The following is a 15025-nucleotide window of genomic DNA, read 5'->3' as shown; positions in this document are numbered from 1 at the left end:
CTTCACAATTTCATACCATCAGTGATTCAGCTGTTTATTACTCTGGATGCAGGAATGTGTTGGGCAGGACATGTGTGTGTGTGTGTGTGTGTGTGTGTGTGTGTGTGTGTGTGTGTGTGTGTGTGTGTGTGTGTGTGTGTGTGTGTGTGTGTGTGTGTGTGTGTGTGTGTGTGTGTGTGTGTGTGTGTGAAGCCTTAAGTTGTGTGTTTGTGTCTCGGGCAGAGACAGAGAAGCCTCTGCGAAAACAAGCCGTTGAAAACTCGATGAAAACCCTATGAATGTTTTATAGTGTGGGCAATATCTCTGGTGAGATTTGTGAATTTGACTGGTGAGTCTGAAGGATTGCCGCCAATTTCCAGCAGCGTGAAAATATGTTGAAATAAATATTAGGAATTACAAGTGTATTCTGATCTGTAAAACGAATTAAAGCAACACAACGCAACTTTTTTTTACCCTAAAACAACAGCTTCAAAGTGAGTTTGATGGTTCAGTGACTGTGAAACGAGAGAATCTTCCTCTTTGAATCCCACTCCTCATCCTGAACGTCTGCTCCTCCTCTGTGGAACCTCAGTGAGCAGGTTCCATCTCCTGTGAGAACCAGGTCCAGAAAGTTCCACGAGCGAAGCTAAACTACGATTCACTTAAAAAACAAAAAGACTCAGAAGTCATTAAAAACCAGAGTTTATCTCCAGTATTCAGCAGGAAACTTCTCACCCACTGGTTTGTGAGCTGAAGTCTGGAGTTTGGGACTTTGTCCGGCGCCATGTTGGTTTCCCAGATGGGCGGCGACCTGCACCCACTGGTGGCGAGCTGTCAATCACACGGTGACACAGACTCCAAGCCCCAATACACAGGGGGCTTTATATTCAACTCTAAATGGAACCATAACTTACAAAATGAACTTCATGCTGCATTGAAGACTTGAAACTAGACATTTCTTAAACTCCTACAAAATCAATCAATTAATCAATCAAGAAGTTGAGTCATTTTCTCACAGACTTCGATAGAAACTGTATTCCCGCTTTGGCTTCACTTTCCCGACCAGGAGTCTAACTTTCATTTTCTCGATATAAAAACCACAACAGAGTGAATAACCACGCCTTGGCTGCAGAGGGCGCTGTTGCTCAGTAAAAGCTACACCGTGTTGCTTTAACCGTTCTGCCTAGTGAGCGCCTCACCCTCACGGCGTCCTCCCGGGTTGAGGACGCCGCGGTTGTACTGTGTGTGAGCGGCGGTCTGTCCTACCTGGGTTGTTGGCCTCTCCCTCCAGCGCCTGCAGCTCGGTGCACTCGGCCAGGGAGTGCTCCAGGCACAGCTGCAGGAAGCGGGCCTGGGTCCGGCTCACCCGCTTCAGCAGCGACAGCAGCGCCACCGTCTGCTCGCACTCGTTCCAGCCCTTGAACCAGCTGGCCAGGACGCCCACCTGGTCGCGAAACATCATGGTCTGCGAGGCGGGGGCGGCGGGGGGGGCGGCGGGGGGGTTGAGGGGCGGACTGATGGTGGTGCCGGGGGATGGGGGGGACGCTAAAGGGGAGGAGGTGCTATCAGCTGGGTGTAAGGGAGGGAGGGAGGTGGTGTGAAGTTCAGCTGATGCACATTCTGAGCTGTGTCATCATCAGCTGGAGCAGACGCCGTTCAGAGCTGAGATGTTTCACCCTCAGCCGGCTGGAGGTAATCCTGCAGGAGGTGTTCCTGCACCAGCTTAATCTCCACTGGTGCTGCTGGAGCTGCTGGTGGTGCTGGTGCTTGGGTGGGGGGGTGTGAGACTGCTCCTCTAGCAAGGCATGAGGAGATCTGAGCTGCTCCCGGCCGCTCTCGGAGGGGGTTGATATGTGATGAGTCAGCTCTCTTCTTCCAGCCTCACTGGCATGTTGTCTTCAGGGAATCCCTCAGCACGCCTGCAGGAGGAGGAGGAGGAGGAGGAGGAGGAGGAGGAGGAGGAGGAGGAGGAGAGAGGAGAAAGGAGAAAGGAGAGAGGAGAGAGGAGAGAGGAGGAAGACGAGGAGGAGGAGGAGAGGGAGGAGGAGGAGGAAGAGGAGGAGGAGGAGGAGGAGGAGGAGGAGGAGGAGGAGGAGAGGGAGGAGGAGGAGAGAGGAGAAAGGAGAGAGGAGAGAGGAGGAGGAGGAGGAGGAAGACGAGGAGGAGGAGGAGAGGGAGGAGGAGGAGGAAGAGGAGGAGGAGGAGGAGGAGGAGGAGGAGGAGGAGGAGGAGAGGGAGGAGGAGGAGGAGGAGGAGGAGGAGGAGGAGGAGGAGGAGGAGGAGGAGGAGGAGGAGGAGGAGAGGGAGGAGGAGGAGAGAGGAGAAAGGAGAGAGGAGAGAGGAGAGAGGAGGAAGAGGAGGAGGAGGAGGTGGTAGAGGAGGAGGAGGATGAGGAGGAGGAGGAGGAAGAGGAGGAGGAGGAGGAGAAGGAGGAGGAGAAGGAGGAGGAGGAGGAGGAAGAGGAGAAGGAGTAGGAGGAGGAGGAGGAGGAGGAAGAGGAGGAAGAGGAGGAGAGGGAGGAGGAGGAGAGAGAGGAAGAGGAGGAATAGAGGAGGAGGAGGAGGAGGAGGAGGAGGAGGAGGAGGAGGAGGAGGAGGAGGAGGAGGAGGAGGAGGAGGAGGATGAGGAGGAGGAGGAGGAAGAGGAGGAGGAAAAGGAGGAAGAGGAGGAGGAGGAGGAGGAAGAGGAGGAAGAGGAGGAAGAGGAAGAAGAGGAGGAGGAGGAGGAGGAGGAGGAAGAGGAGGAGGAGGAGAGAGAGGAAAAAACAAATTTAAACACACAATCCTCTCGGTCTCATGCACACACAGAGACTCTCTCCCAGTCCGGCTCAGTGGGAATGCGACAGCCCCAGTGGCTCCAGTCCTGCAGACCCGGACCCAGACCCGGACCCAGACCCAGACCCGGACCCGGAGCCTTCCTCCTCCACCACCACCAGCCCTTACATGCATTTATAGGTCGCCTGCTCGCCGGTCGCCTGTGCGCAGGCTTGCGGCTTGCATTCACCGCCGAGACCAAAATAAACAAAAGCTCGTTTCTGGGATCCACCCATTCCTAAAAATACAGCTGCGGGCTGCAGGGCGCTGCATCCCGGGGGTTTCCAGGGGGAGGACGGCCGGGGCCAGGGCCGGTGGAGGAGGGCAGGGCAGCCGGGGGATGGGTCCTGCTGGGGCCGCTGGGTCCTGCTGGGACCCTCCGGTGGTTCTACGACAGGTTCTAGGGTCGTGAGGCTTTGTGATAGAACCGTGGACCGGCTCCGGGTGTGAGGAGGAGGCTCTGCGGGAGAAGCTAGCAGCACAGCCGGGCTCAGGGAGGAGGGTTAGCCGCTGTCTGTCACCGCCTCGCCGGCTCACACACACTCACAAACACACATGAATATGAATATGAATAAATCCATGTGAAGTTTGTTGAGATAAAAACCACTTGTTAATAAACCAGCGGTCGCTTCTCCGGCTGCGAAGTTACAACACAAACACAGATTTCACGAACCGCCATTAATCTTAAAAAGTGGTTTCAATAAAAAGCAGCTTCTCTCTATAGATATATGTATTCATATTAATATCTATATATAAAGATTTGACTTGTATAAACACAGAGTGGAGAGGAAACGACGAGCTCCAGAAAGTTGGGCTGTGGAGCCGCAGCTCTGCGGGAGTTCGGTCGCAGTTCGCCGGCCTCAGCTCGGCTCTCAGCTCGGCTCTTACCTCCGGACCTGGTGCTCATCGCCGGGAAGTCTGACTCGGGCTGGCCGACTCGAGGAGCTGCTTCTCGGGGAGCGGTGCCCCTTCACTCCGGCTCGGAGGGATTTGCCATCTTGAACTAACTTTTCCTCCGTCTCCCTCTCTCCGGCTCGGAAAGACGCGGTTAAACTGCCGGAACACAGCGAGACACTTCCGCAGGCACCTTTCACAATAAAGTGCGACGCTACATGGAAAAAGTATCTTAGCCAAAATGTTGTTTTTGAATAAAGTTTTATTTCTTTGACAAACTTGTTCAAGCTGCAGCGTTAATTTGAATGTGTCGTTGTTGATACAAAAACGTATAAATACTGGTTTTGGTGTTAAAAGTTCATCAATCAATTAATATCTTGTTTTGTATTTGACTGTCCAAAGCTCAGTTAATATTTGGAAATTTCAAAATAACATTTTATTTATAGAGCAGCTGTCGTACATAAATTGCATTTCAAAGACATGAAATAAGATGGATCAATAAGAACACGTGAGCAATAAAACACAGACTTAGAATAAAAGTATAAAACTAGCAAAAGTTTTACAAAGAAGTAAAAATAAAGACAATGATGTTAAATGTATTAAAAGCAAGATCCTAGAAATATAACTACACACATATACAGTTTATATTACATGAAATATTTGATTCTATTTACGGTCGTTATTATGAATTTTAAAAGTACCAAAAGTTATAAAATAGTGAAAAGTACAGTATTTTCCAGAAATATAATCTAACATAAGAAGAAATACCTAAGTAAAGTACAAACTATTACTTGAGTACAATAAATCCGTCAATCATTTGTCAGTTTCGTGATTTCCTGCAGATTACACTGCGAGTTTATTTTTTTAAAATCAATTTATGCATTTATCCGTTCGACCTATCTGCCAACGCTTTTATTTTGAAGGCAGGACTAGTCGTGTTCCGGCCGCGTTTCCGCCTCTTTGACGCAGACGGTCTCGCGCTGCTCGTTTCCACATGCTAATCATTAACAGGAGCATGACGTCAGCGGCTTGGCAGCGCGAGGGAGCACCAAAATAGAGAGAGGGGGGGTGGGGGGAGAAGGGGGGGTGGGGGGGTAAAGGGTGAGAGTCTGACAGGCTCATTAACTAATTAACTAATTTACCAATTATCTAATTATCTGTTGTAGGTCGAATCTCTCATTCAATTCAAACTCTCAGCTCCAGAATCTCAGCAATAAATAGATTATTTTATTTTCTGTTATTCATATTTAATTATTGCTTCATTTCTTATGATGCTACTTTTGCTCGATTATCTACTGCTATGGCATATACTACTACTACTACTACTACTACTACTACTACTACTACTACTACCACTACTACTACTACTACTACTACTACTACTACTACTACTACTACTACTACCACTACTACTACCACTACTACTACTACTACCTCTACTACTACTACTACTACCACTACTACTAGTAATAATACTACTACTTCTTTATTACTTAATTTCCCTTCGGGGATGAATAAAGTAATCTATCTATCTATCTACTACTACTACTATAACTACTACTACTACCAATACTACTACTACTACTACTACTACCACTACTACTACTACTACTACTACTACCACTACTACTACCACTGCTACTACTACTACTACCACTACTACAACTAATACCACTACTACTACTACTACTACAACTACTTCTACTACTACTACTACCACTACTATTACTACTACTACTACCACTACTTCTACCACTACTACTACTACTACTACTACTACCACTACTACTACTAATACCACGACTACTACTACTGCTACTACTTCTAACAATAACAATAATTATAATAATAAATACTTGGTGTGATTTTCGCCAGGTTTGACGACAGTGAAAAGAAATTGATGAGACATTTCCCCTCTAAACCTCACAAATATTTGTTATGATGCCTTATAATGATAAGACAATTCATTGATGATATAAAAGATTAATTTAATTTATTAATTAATCTCTTATATCATATAATATAAACTTTTTACGTTTCCTCTTTTTACTCCTTTAAATGTCTCACAACCCTCAGGTCTAACTTGTCCGACCACAACAGTAGAACTGCTTATACAATGAAAATATAATATATGTATAATGAAATATCAGTCACAGCCTGAAAAGTATTTGTCATTTTGATATTTTAGCACATTCCACATGATAATACGGCTTTTACTTATCTTTTGTTGGAGTCAGGATTTTTTAAAAGTTGTAAACTTTAACATAACCTAATAAAACTATCTCTCAAATTTGCAGGATTTGTGTAAACTTAGTTGCTCTTGTGATAATTACGTATTTTCTGCACTATATTGTAAAAGGACAGATGGAATGTACATATCCACCGACTCAGTTTCACACTGTTAAATACAAACCAGGGCTTTCCATGATGAAACTGGATTTTCCAGCACAGAGTCGAGCAGAAGGCGACGGAGCGTAGACGTTTAAAAACCTTCTCACACATGAAACCTTCTGCTGGTGTTCTCCCTTGTTCTCCGTCTCTGAAGCTGTGAGTGGGTTCTCTCAGCTGCAGAGTGAATTCCCTCCAGCAGAGGAAACTCCCCGGTCCTGTGGTGGAGATCTGAAGGAAACACATGACGTCATGTTGCATGAAGAGTCCAGATAATAAATGAACCAGAAACACATGGAACCCCATTGATACTGGCTGCATATTCTTTATGAGCTTTGCAATAAAACACATGATTCTCTCTCTAACCTGAAGCTTACATTGTTCTCAGTGCAGCTGTATAGTAGTTTAAACTTGAAATTCAAAACATGTTTTACTCATGTTTTTGTTATAACTTTTGACACATAATGAAATAAAATAATATTAATTTGAGCAGCTTGTTCCTTTAAATAAAAATAAATAAATGTGCATATTGTAGCACCACCGTGTGGCTGATGAATGGTATCACATTAACGCACTGCCCATCAACACAAACATTTAAATGTAAATTAAATATAAAAAAAAATTATATATTTTTTATTTTTTTTAGTAGCAATACAACAACAGTTCGGCTTTTTTTGTGTCTTTTATTGCGGAGCATTATGGAATAACGCAACCGGAAGTCGCCAATTGTTGACGTTACACATATCAACTTTAAATTACGTCATCTCAACAACGTGACGATTCAAAGAAGGTGGCGTTTGATTACACGCCATCAACACATGAGGTTGTCGCATCTGTTTGATGTCACAGTGTGTGTGTGTGTGTGTGTGTGTGTGTGTGTGTGTGTGTGTGTGTGTGTGTGTGTTTGTGTGTGTGTGTGTGTGTGTGTGTGTGTGTGTGTGTGTGTGTGTGTGTGTGTGTGTGTGTGTGTGTTTGTGTGTGTGTGTGTATCGAATTTTGTGAAGATCGGTCAAAGTGAGCACGTTCCGGGGGTCTGGGGGCACTGTTGAGCCATTTTGCCACGCCCATTGAATATTCCTCCAGAATACGTAAATTGTCACCACTTTCTAATTTTCTGCAAATTTTGGTCAGAATTTGAGAATGTTTAAGCCTCAAAAAGCCAATTAATATGCCTGGATAATAATAATAATAATCCTTACACTTTCAATAGGACTTCACTGTCTGTCAGTGCTCGGGCCCTAAATATCATTCTGTGATTATTGATCTGTGAGGTGTCATCATCAGCTGATCCGTCACGTACCGCACGTACAGTGGGCTGGACAAGAGGAAACTCCAGGAAGCTGCAAGTTCGAGCCCCGCCCCCTCAGCTCAGTGTGTGTGTGGGATAGAGAGAGGGTGTGTGTGTCTGTGTGTGTGTGAGGAACACTGTGCTTCTCAAACTGAAAGTGTGTGTTATCATCAGGAGAAGAAGAAGAGGTCGTGATGAAGCTGCTCCTCCTCCTCCTCCTCCTCCTCCAGATGTGCAGCTGTGCAGAAAGCAGGTGTTTCTGTCAGGTGAACAAACCGCTTTTATTTTGACAGCTTCCTGTTGTTATTTTACTTTTCTTTCCTTTCACTCTGGACGTTAGATGAAGTCTGTATCTCAGTATCCGGTGGTGATTGACAGTGTGTGTGTGTGTGTGTCCATAGATTTGTGTGTCAACCTGAACTCAGGTTCCATCGCTGTCAAGTCCAGTTTTCTCGCCATGTTACTTCCTCTTCCTCTCAGCGTTTCCTCTGTGCATTTCCTCTGCTGTGGCGCCCCCAAGCGTTCGAAACACAACATTGCATGTGGTCGCCTGCGAGCTTCACGAATATGAAATAAGATAAAAACTATAGAACTGTGGTTGTTTTTACCAGTATTCAAATTTAACACAACTTTGACCTCCATGTAAATTGCACATGTTTGAAAAACTATATATATATAATAATATAAAGATTATTGAATCAGCTACTTGAATACAGTATTCAATATTTATTCATGTTTTATCTACTTTAATTTCTCAATTGTGAATTTCCTCAACTGTGGCTCAATAAATTCACATCTTATTTTATCTTAACGTATCATTATTTTATCTTAACTTATTTCCTCTTAACTCAACTGTTTTTAATGAACTGTAAGCAGGGCTGGGAGATTATTTTTTAAAATGATGTCAAAGCTAAAATTGTTCATATCATTTGATATTGAGCTCGATAAATGACCGATTATTATATCTTTAATGTTTAAAACTTGCTTGTTGTGGATTTAAACTCTAAAGTCAGTGAAACATTCTACAGATCTGAGGTGGAGTCATTGTGTGTTTTATCTCCTAACTGTGTTTTCACAATCCTTAAACATTAAATCAACAAAATTGAGCTGCTAAGGCCTTATGAAAACATCTCATCCTGACTCATATGATGGAATAAGTAATTTCCTTATAACTGCAGAGTTCTGATGACATATCTTCCTCTCGTCTCAGGTCACGGGCGACTTGGACGACTGCGCCTGTGACGTGGAGACGATCGACGGCTTCAACAACGAGCAGCTTTTCCCCAAACTCCAAACACTTCTGGAGTCTGACTATTTCAGGTTCTACAAGGTAAATGAACGCACACACACTTTACACACACACTTTACACAGGGTGTGTTTCTGAGGATGTGAGTCAAGGTCTTGTCCCTGTGCAGGTGAACCTGGACAAGCCGTGTCCGTTCTGGACGGCAAGCGCTCACTGTGGCCTGAGGGACTGTGCTGTGAAGGCCTGTGCTCCCGTGAGTCCCTGATTTCAACCCTTTCCCTTTATTACTGGTTTCAATGGTGCCAGTTTCAGAACTCATTCTCAGCAGGTTTGAGAACCCAGTGCTCTAAGTCCTTGTTTGCTAAATAAAGCTCAAGAGAAGAAAAGGAGGTTCTGTCAATGTAAATTTCAAATTTAAATATATATCTAAGCACATTTAAATCAACTAGTGCTTAACAAAGTAACACATACAACGCGAAAGAGCAATACGTAATACATGATATTAACATTAAATTAAATAAAAGTGGAAGCTGGGCTAATTTTCACTTGGGATATAATAATTGGTTAGGTCAAAATGAGAAACAGTTTAATCTCCACTCGTCTGATCAACCTGAGGTAAACAAACCGATCAGCTTCACTCACATCAGACTCTTCCTCTTGTCAGAATGAAGTTCCAGAGGGAATCAGATCTTCATCACACAACAAGGTGAGTCCGTTTAAAAACACCTAGATGAAGTCATACATGTGAATTAAATAGAAAGTCACAAGGAACAAAGACGACATATCCCGTCCTGTGTGTGTGTGTGTGTGTGTGTGTGTGTGTGTGTGTGTTCAGTACTCAGCAGAAGCAGAAGCAGAAGAGCAGCTGGATGAGTGTGAGAAGACTCAGCATCTCGGAGCTGTGGACGTTTCCTTGAGGTGAAGATGAGGAAGACGAGTTCACTGTTCTCATGTTAGAGAACAAATCTATTAAGCAGGTTTTTCTGTGAGGTTTGAAACATCCAAACAGGAGCAAGTGAGTGAACACACTGGTCTGTTTCGTTTCCCAGTGCCGAGACCCGAGAGGCTCTGCTGGACTGGAGCAAACACGACGACGAGGCCGAGCGCTTCTGTGTGACCGACGGTGAGATTCAGTCCGAAGGAGCCGAAACAAAACTCTATTTATTCAGATCACAGACATTTCTGCACAAAGAAAAGTTTCCCCGGAAGTAAACCTCAACTTCTGTTTTTGATTTGAGATGAATTAAAAAAATTATGCACAGGTAAGATAGAAAGTGGATCGTTTCATTGTGCATGTGATTGTGAAAAAACCCAATATTGTGTGAATTATAATTATATCATATTTAGAAGAATAAAAAACATGTATGGGAACAAAAATGAGGAGAATATTTAACTATTTAATGGACTAAAATGTAAGGAATTCATTTTGGGAATTTAAAATTATTTTAGAAAACAATTGAAATAATATCTAATCTTTTAAGGGAGCATTATAAATTGACAAATATTTTGTAACTATAAATACACAGAGTATGTACATTATTTGCGAATTATTAGTATTTAACATAATGTTGATATTTTCAGGAAAACACAAATTAGAGTTAAAACTGAACGTGATTTAAAGGATATTTGGGGAATACGATAAAAAGCAAAAGTACATTTTACATGAAAACTAATGGAACATAGATACATTTCCTTTGTATTTAGATTCCCCAACATATGTCATAAAATACTACACATATTTTATGGATATTTAATTGGATTAGTTTTGGTTTCTTTTCGAACAAAAGTGTTTTTCCTGTTTCCCAGACGAGGAATCTCCCGACTCCCAGTACGTGGACCTGCTGCTGAACCCTGAACGCTTCACGAGCTACAGAGGACCTGAGGTGTGGAGGATCTGGAACAGCATCTACGAAGAGAACTGCTTCAAGTGAACACTCTCAAAACTATAATTAGTGCTCTGATTACCATTAATTATTACCCTGCATTCGCTTCTATGCAGACGACACTGTTTTATATTGAGTAGAGTTTTACAAAGAGAGCCTGTGGGTGTTTAAAAACCTTCTCCCTTCATTCTGCCTCACAGGCCGTTCACTGTCCGACGACCTCTCGTTCCCGACTCCTTCCACAGCAGCTCAGGAGGCGAAGGTGAGTTCACTGGACCACTCGCTTCATGTGGATCCTCAGGTTCTTCTTCTCGGGTGATAGGAACTTTGGGTTTATTACCTGGGAGAAGGAACTTTCCGTTATTAAGATATTTTGAGATAAAACCAAATCAATTTCAGTTTGTAAATCACACCAAAGCAATGGAATTTAGGATTAAACATAGATTGCACATTTTCTCCCAGTAGTAGACATTGTTGCTTCTGGACTTGGGGCCATTGGAGTATCTTAAATGTACATTGACTATTGAAACAAAACCAATTCTTTAAAATCTGGGAACCCTATTTGAACTATGAAGATCCCGGGGACTCTACAATATTATTATTTTATATGTCCTTGTATAAATCCACTGTATGAATCTGACCATTTTATTTTGTTCCTTTTTTTTACGTGTCCTTTAATGTGTCCAGCTTTGATCTGTTATACATGTGAAACTAAAACCGTTGTTCACTTTGCAGCGAGGACGTTCTACCGCTGGCTGGAAGGTGAGCGCATGTTTCCCCTGAAGAGGATCGACTGACACAGACGCTGCTGTGGAGTATTTGTTTTGTTGATTGCGCTCCTCTCTCAGGTCAGTGTGTGGAGAAGAGAGCTTTCTACCGCCTCATCTCCGGCCTGCACGCCAGCATCAACATCCACCTGAGCGCCAGGTACCTGCTGGACGGTGAGACTGAAACACACAAACCCTCCCGGACTCAATCCATTCCTCTCGTTTTTATGTTTCCCAACACCTTGAACCTTTTCTTTCAAACGTTAATCAATAAGTGAATGTTTCTCTTCCACCTTCAGACAGCTGGTTTCAGAGGAAGTGGGGTCACAACGTGTCGGAGTACCGGCAGCGGTTCGACTCGGAGCTGACGGCCGGCGAGGGGCCGAAGAGGCTCCGCAACCTCTACTTCCTGTTCCTGATCGAGCTGCGGGCGCTGGCCAAGGCGCTGCCCGTCTTCCAGCAGCCGGCGTTCCAGCTCTACACCGGCCGAGCCGACGAGGACCGGAGACACAAAGAGCTGCTGCTGCAAGTCGCACAACTGGCCAGGTCAGTCCGAGGCCTGCTGCTACTCCCGTTAATATCATAAACATGTTCTACACAAATATGGCTACAGGTGCTTAGACTAGGATCTTATTATCTGTAAAAGATTTACTTTAAAGCCTGAAATCATAAATCTTCCGTATATGATTTTCAAATCTTTACAGTGTATGAGACCCTCTATTCACTGACCCTCTTATTAAATAAGGATTACATTAAATTAATTAAATTAGAGATGAATTTAATTTCTCATTAGTGGTGCTTCCTGTGCTGTCGTTGTGTGCGCTGCAGTTTATTGTGACCTTCCTCTCCGTCCTCACTCCTCCAGATCGTTCCCTCTGCACTTTAATGAGACTTCTCTGTTTGCCGGTGACGAGAAGGAAGCAGCCAAACTGAAGGTCTGAAACTCCGCTGGTGTGAAGCCACACTGATATTACAGGCGACATAAATCAGGAGCTTTGTCGTGTCTGAAAACAAAATGAGGTTCTTCTCCGATTCAGTTTGACAAAGTATCTGTGCAGCCTCTTGTTGCCTCTTTGTCTTTGGTCATAAACCAGTTTTAAGTCGAGGCAGATTTATTTGTACAGCACATTTCAAACAACAGGAGTTGAGCCAAAGTGCAAACACACTGTGACTGTTTGTGTGTTTGTGTGTGTGTGGTTGTGTGTTTGTTCCCACCAGGAGGACATCAGACTGGCCTTCCTCAACATCTCCAGGATCATGGATTGTGTCGGCTGCTTCAAATGTCGACTGTGGGGGAAACTGCAGGTGAGACGTTGTTTTAATGTTTAAAATATGATTATTTTTATTTGAATCGATATTTTGTTCTTGGATGAAAAGGTTAAATGAGGCTTTAACAACAGCCAGATCAGTGTTTGTATCGCGATGAGCCGTAACAGTTTGATTTGCTCTGTGATTCGATCTCTCTCTGTGCCTCTGTGTTTCCATCAGACTCAGGGATTAGGCACAGCGCTGAAGATTCTGTTTTCAGAGCGACAGATTGAAGCTCTGCCCGCGGCGGCGAGCCAGCGCCGACCCAGTTTCCAGCTCAGCCGCCAGGAGGTCGTCTCTCTGCTCAACGCCTTCGGAAGGTGAGAGTCCGGCAAGAGTAAAGGTTAAATAACATCCTGTGATTATACACTACTGGCATTTATAGGCTCAGACACGAGAACCACAAATGTTTGTATCATTACCTCTGGAGTCAGTGAGAATAAGTTGGAGTTTTTCTGTGCTTGTTCTTGGTGGAACCTGAATACAGAGATGACCGTTGTTTTAACGTCTCGCAGGATTTCCACAAGCATCCGAGAGCTGAAGAACTTCAGGACGCTTTTATCCGAGGAGCGGTGACGGCTTCAGGAGGCGTCTTCGTCCACCGGTTCCTCTGACGGGGTCGATTGTGTCTTCAGAGCTGACCGGCGTGCCCTCGAGTCCCTGAACACATCACAGCTGCCTCAGTACGGACGAAACACCGGCTTGTTTTTTTACCTAAAAGCAAAACAAAAAATGGCCTCAGTGAAGAAAAAAACTATTTCTATTAAACTTATTTTGACTTAAATGTAACAGAGTAAATCTGATATTTTTATTTATAATCACAGCGTAAACATCGACGCTGTGGAATCATATTCTCTTTATTATTATTCCTGATGCGCCTCCATCTTGCAGCAGAATTAATAATTATTGCCCACTTTGCTTTCTTTCCTTTCTAAAATAACGACGGGTACCTTGAAATGCACTGTAGAAATCTAAATTGTCATTATTATTATTATTAGGGTTAGAACTTTTTTACTCAGAATTTACTTCTGAAGTTTCAATTTTACACGTTTGATGAATACCACTGATAAGAGATTGAAAAGTGTAAATTATCGTTTAGATTTTCAACGTGTTTCTTTGTTTCTTTATATTTATTCTTTAACTGAGATCATCTCTGTTCAGGTTCCTGTGTTTCTGCTTTACCTGATCACACGTTTCCCAGTGGCCTGTTGTTGTGATTATGCTGCTGCCCTGAGGATGGCGCTGTTTGTATAGAAAAATGATTTCCACACTTCAACTTGCAGATAAAAGCAAAATCAATCTGCTCTGATGATATTAAGTTTGTGTTTGAACATTAATTCTGAATAATGATGAGATTTGTTGGGAAATTGTGTAAATGTAATGAGCAGATCTGTAAAGTTCAGAAATAACAATAAATCTAATTTAGAGTTTTGAAACTTGACTGAATGAGACGTCTGTTGAATTACAAGTAACACACAAGACAAACTAGTGGACATGAAGGCAACATGTGGACAGTGAACGCATCATGGACAGTGAAGGGTTAAGCTGTGTAATAGGATGAATAGAGATTGTGGTGACAGTGAACTCTCTGTTCCAGGCTCTTGTCCAGATTCTGGTCCAGGCTCTGGTCCAGGCTCTGGTCACCTCACACCTAGACGACTGCCCCTCCCTCCTGGCTGGTCTACCTGGTGGTGACCTCTGACCTGTGCAGCTCATCCAGAAAAGCAGCAGCTTGACTGGTTTTTGACCTAAATTCATTCACTTCTCCGCTCCCTTCACTTTACCAGTGGCTGCTCCCATCCGTTTCAAAACATTAGTACTTGGTAGGGTTAGGGTTAGAACGGATCAGGTCCAGTCTACATCCAGGACATGCTCAAACCCGACTATACCTTGAATAAAAGTTTAAATTATCAATTTAGTAGCACTTAAATGTCACTTACTTATAGCACTTTGTAGTTTGGCTTTCTTGAAGAACTTGTACTTGCTTGATTCTTGTTGTTCTGGGTTTGTTTCCTCAAGGTTGATCCACTTATTGTGAGTCGCTTTGGATAAAAGCGTCAACTGAGGGAAATGTAATAGGATGAAATGAACAGAGATTGTGTTCGACGGTGAACGCACCACGGCGGGCAGTGAACGCACCACGGCGGGCAGTGAACGCATCACGGACAGTGAACGCACCACAGTGAACGCACCACGGCGGGCAGTGAACGCATCACGGACAGTGGAGGGTTAAGCTGTGTAATAGGATTAGTGGAAATTGCGGTGGACAGTGAACGCACCACAGTGGCCGGTGAACGCATCACAGTGGTCAGTGAACGCACCACGGACAGTGAAGGGTTAAGCTGTGTAATAGGATGACTGGAGATTGCGGTGACAGTGAACGCACCACAGTGGTCAGTGAACGCATCACGGCGGGCAGTGAACGCACCACGGACAGTGAAGGGTTAAGCTGTGTAAT

The 15025-nt window shown here is 44.0% G+C and overlaps 2 protein-coding genes across 3 annotated transcripts in view; one reads left to right on the top strand and one right to left on the bottom strand.

Moving 5' to 3' along the window:
* Nucleotides 1–1441, bottom strand: part of samd4a (sterile alpha motif domain containing 4A) — a 50548-nt gene extending 49107 nt beyond the window's left edge. For both annotated transcript variants that reach the window (XM_061068915.1, XM_061068916.1), the window contains exon 1: nucleotides 1246–1441. In XM_061068915.1, the coding sequence (XP_060924898.1) occupies nucleotides 1246–1441 (196 nt within the window). The remainder of the gene's footprint in view (nucleotides 1–1245) is intronic.
* A 6010-nt stretch (nucleotides 1442–7451) lies between these two features.
* ero1a (endoplasmic reticulum oxidoreductase 1 alpha) lies at nucleotides 7452–14003 on the top strand. Its single transcript, XM_061067809.1, has 15 exons — nucleotides 7452–7628; nucleotides 8573–8692; nucleotides 8779–8862; nucleotides 9274–9315; nucleotides 9445–9527; nucleotides 9659–9732; nucleotides 10416–10536; nucleotides 10693–10754; nucleotides 11228–11254; nucleotides 11341–11433; nucleotides 11559–11805; nucleotides 12125–12194; nucleotides 12478–12564; nucleotides 12748–12887; nucleotides 13083–14003. The coding sequence occupies exons 1-15, from the start codon at nucleotides 7557–7559 to the stop codon at nucleotides 13141–13143; spliced, it is 1383 nt and encodes a 460-aa protein (XP_060923792.1). The 5' UTR covers nucleotides 7452–7556; the 3' UTR covers nucleotides 13144–14003.
* Nucleotides 14004–15025: the final 1022 nt, after the last annotated feature.

Source organism: Limanda limanda, chromosome 3, assembly GCF_963576545.1.
Source record: "Limanda limanda chromosome 3, fLimLim1.1, whole genome shotgun sequence".
Taxonomy (NCBI): Eukaryota; Metazoa; Chordata; class Actinopteri; order Pleuronectiformes; family Pleuronectidae; genus Limanda; species Limanda limanda.
This window is presented reverse-complemented; position numbering and strand designations above follow the sequence as displayed.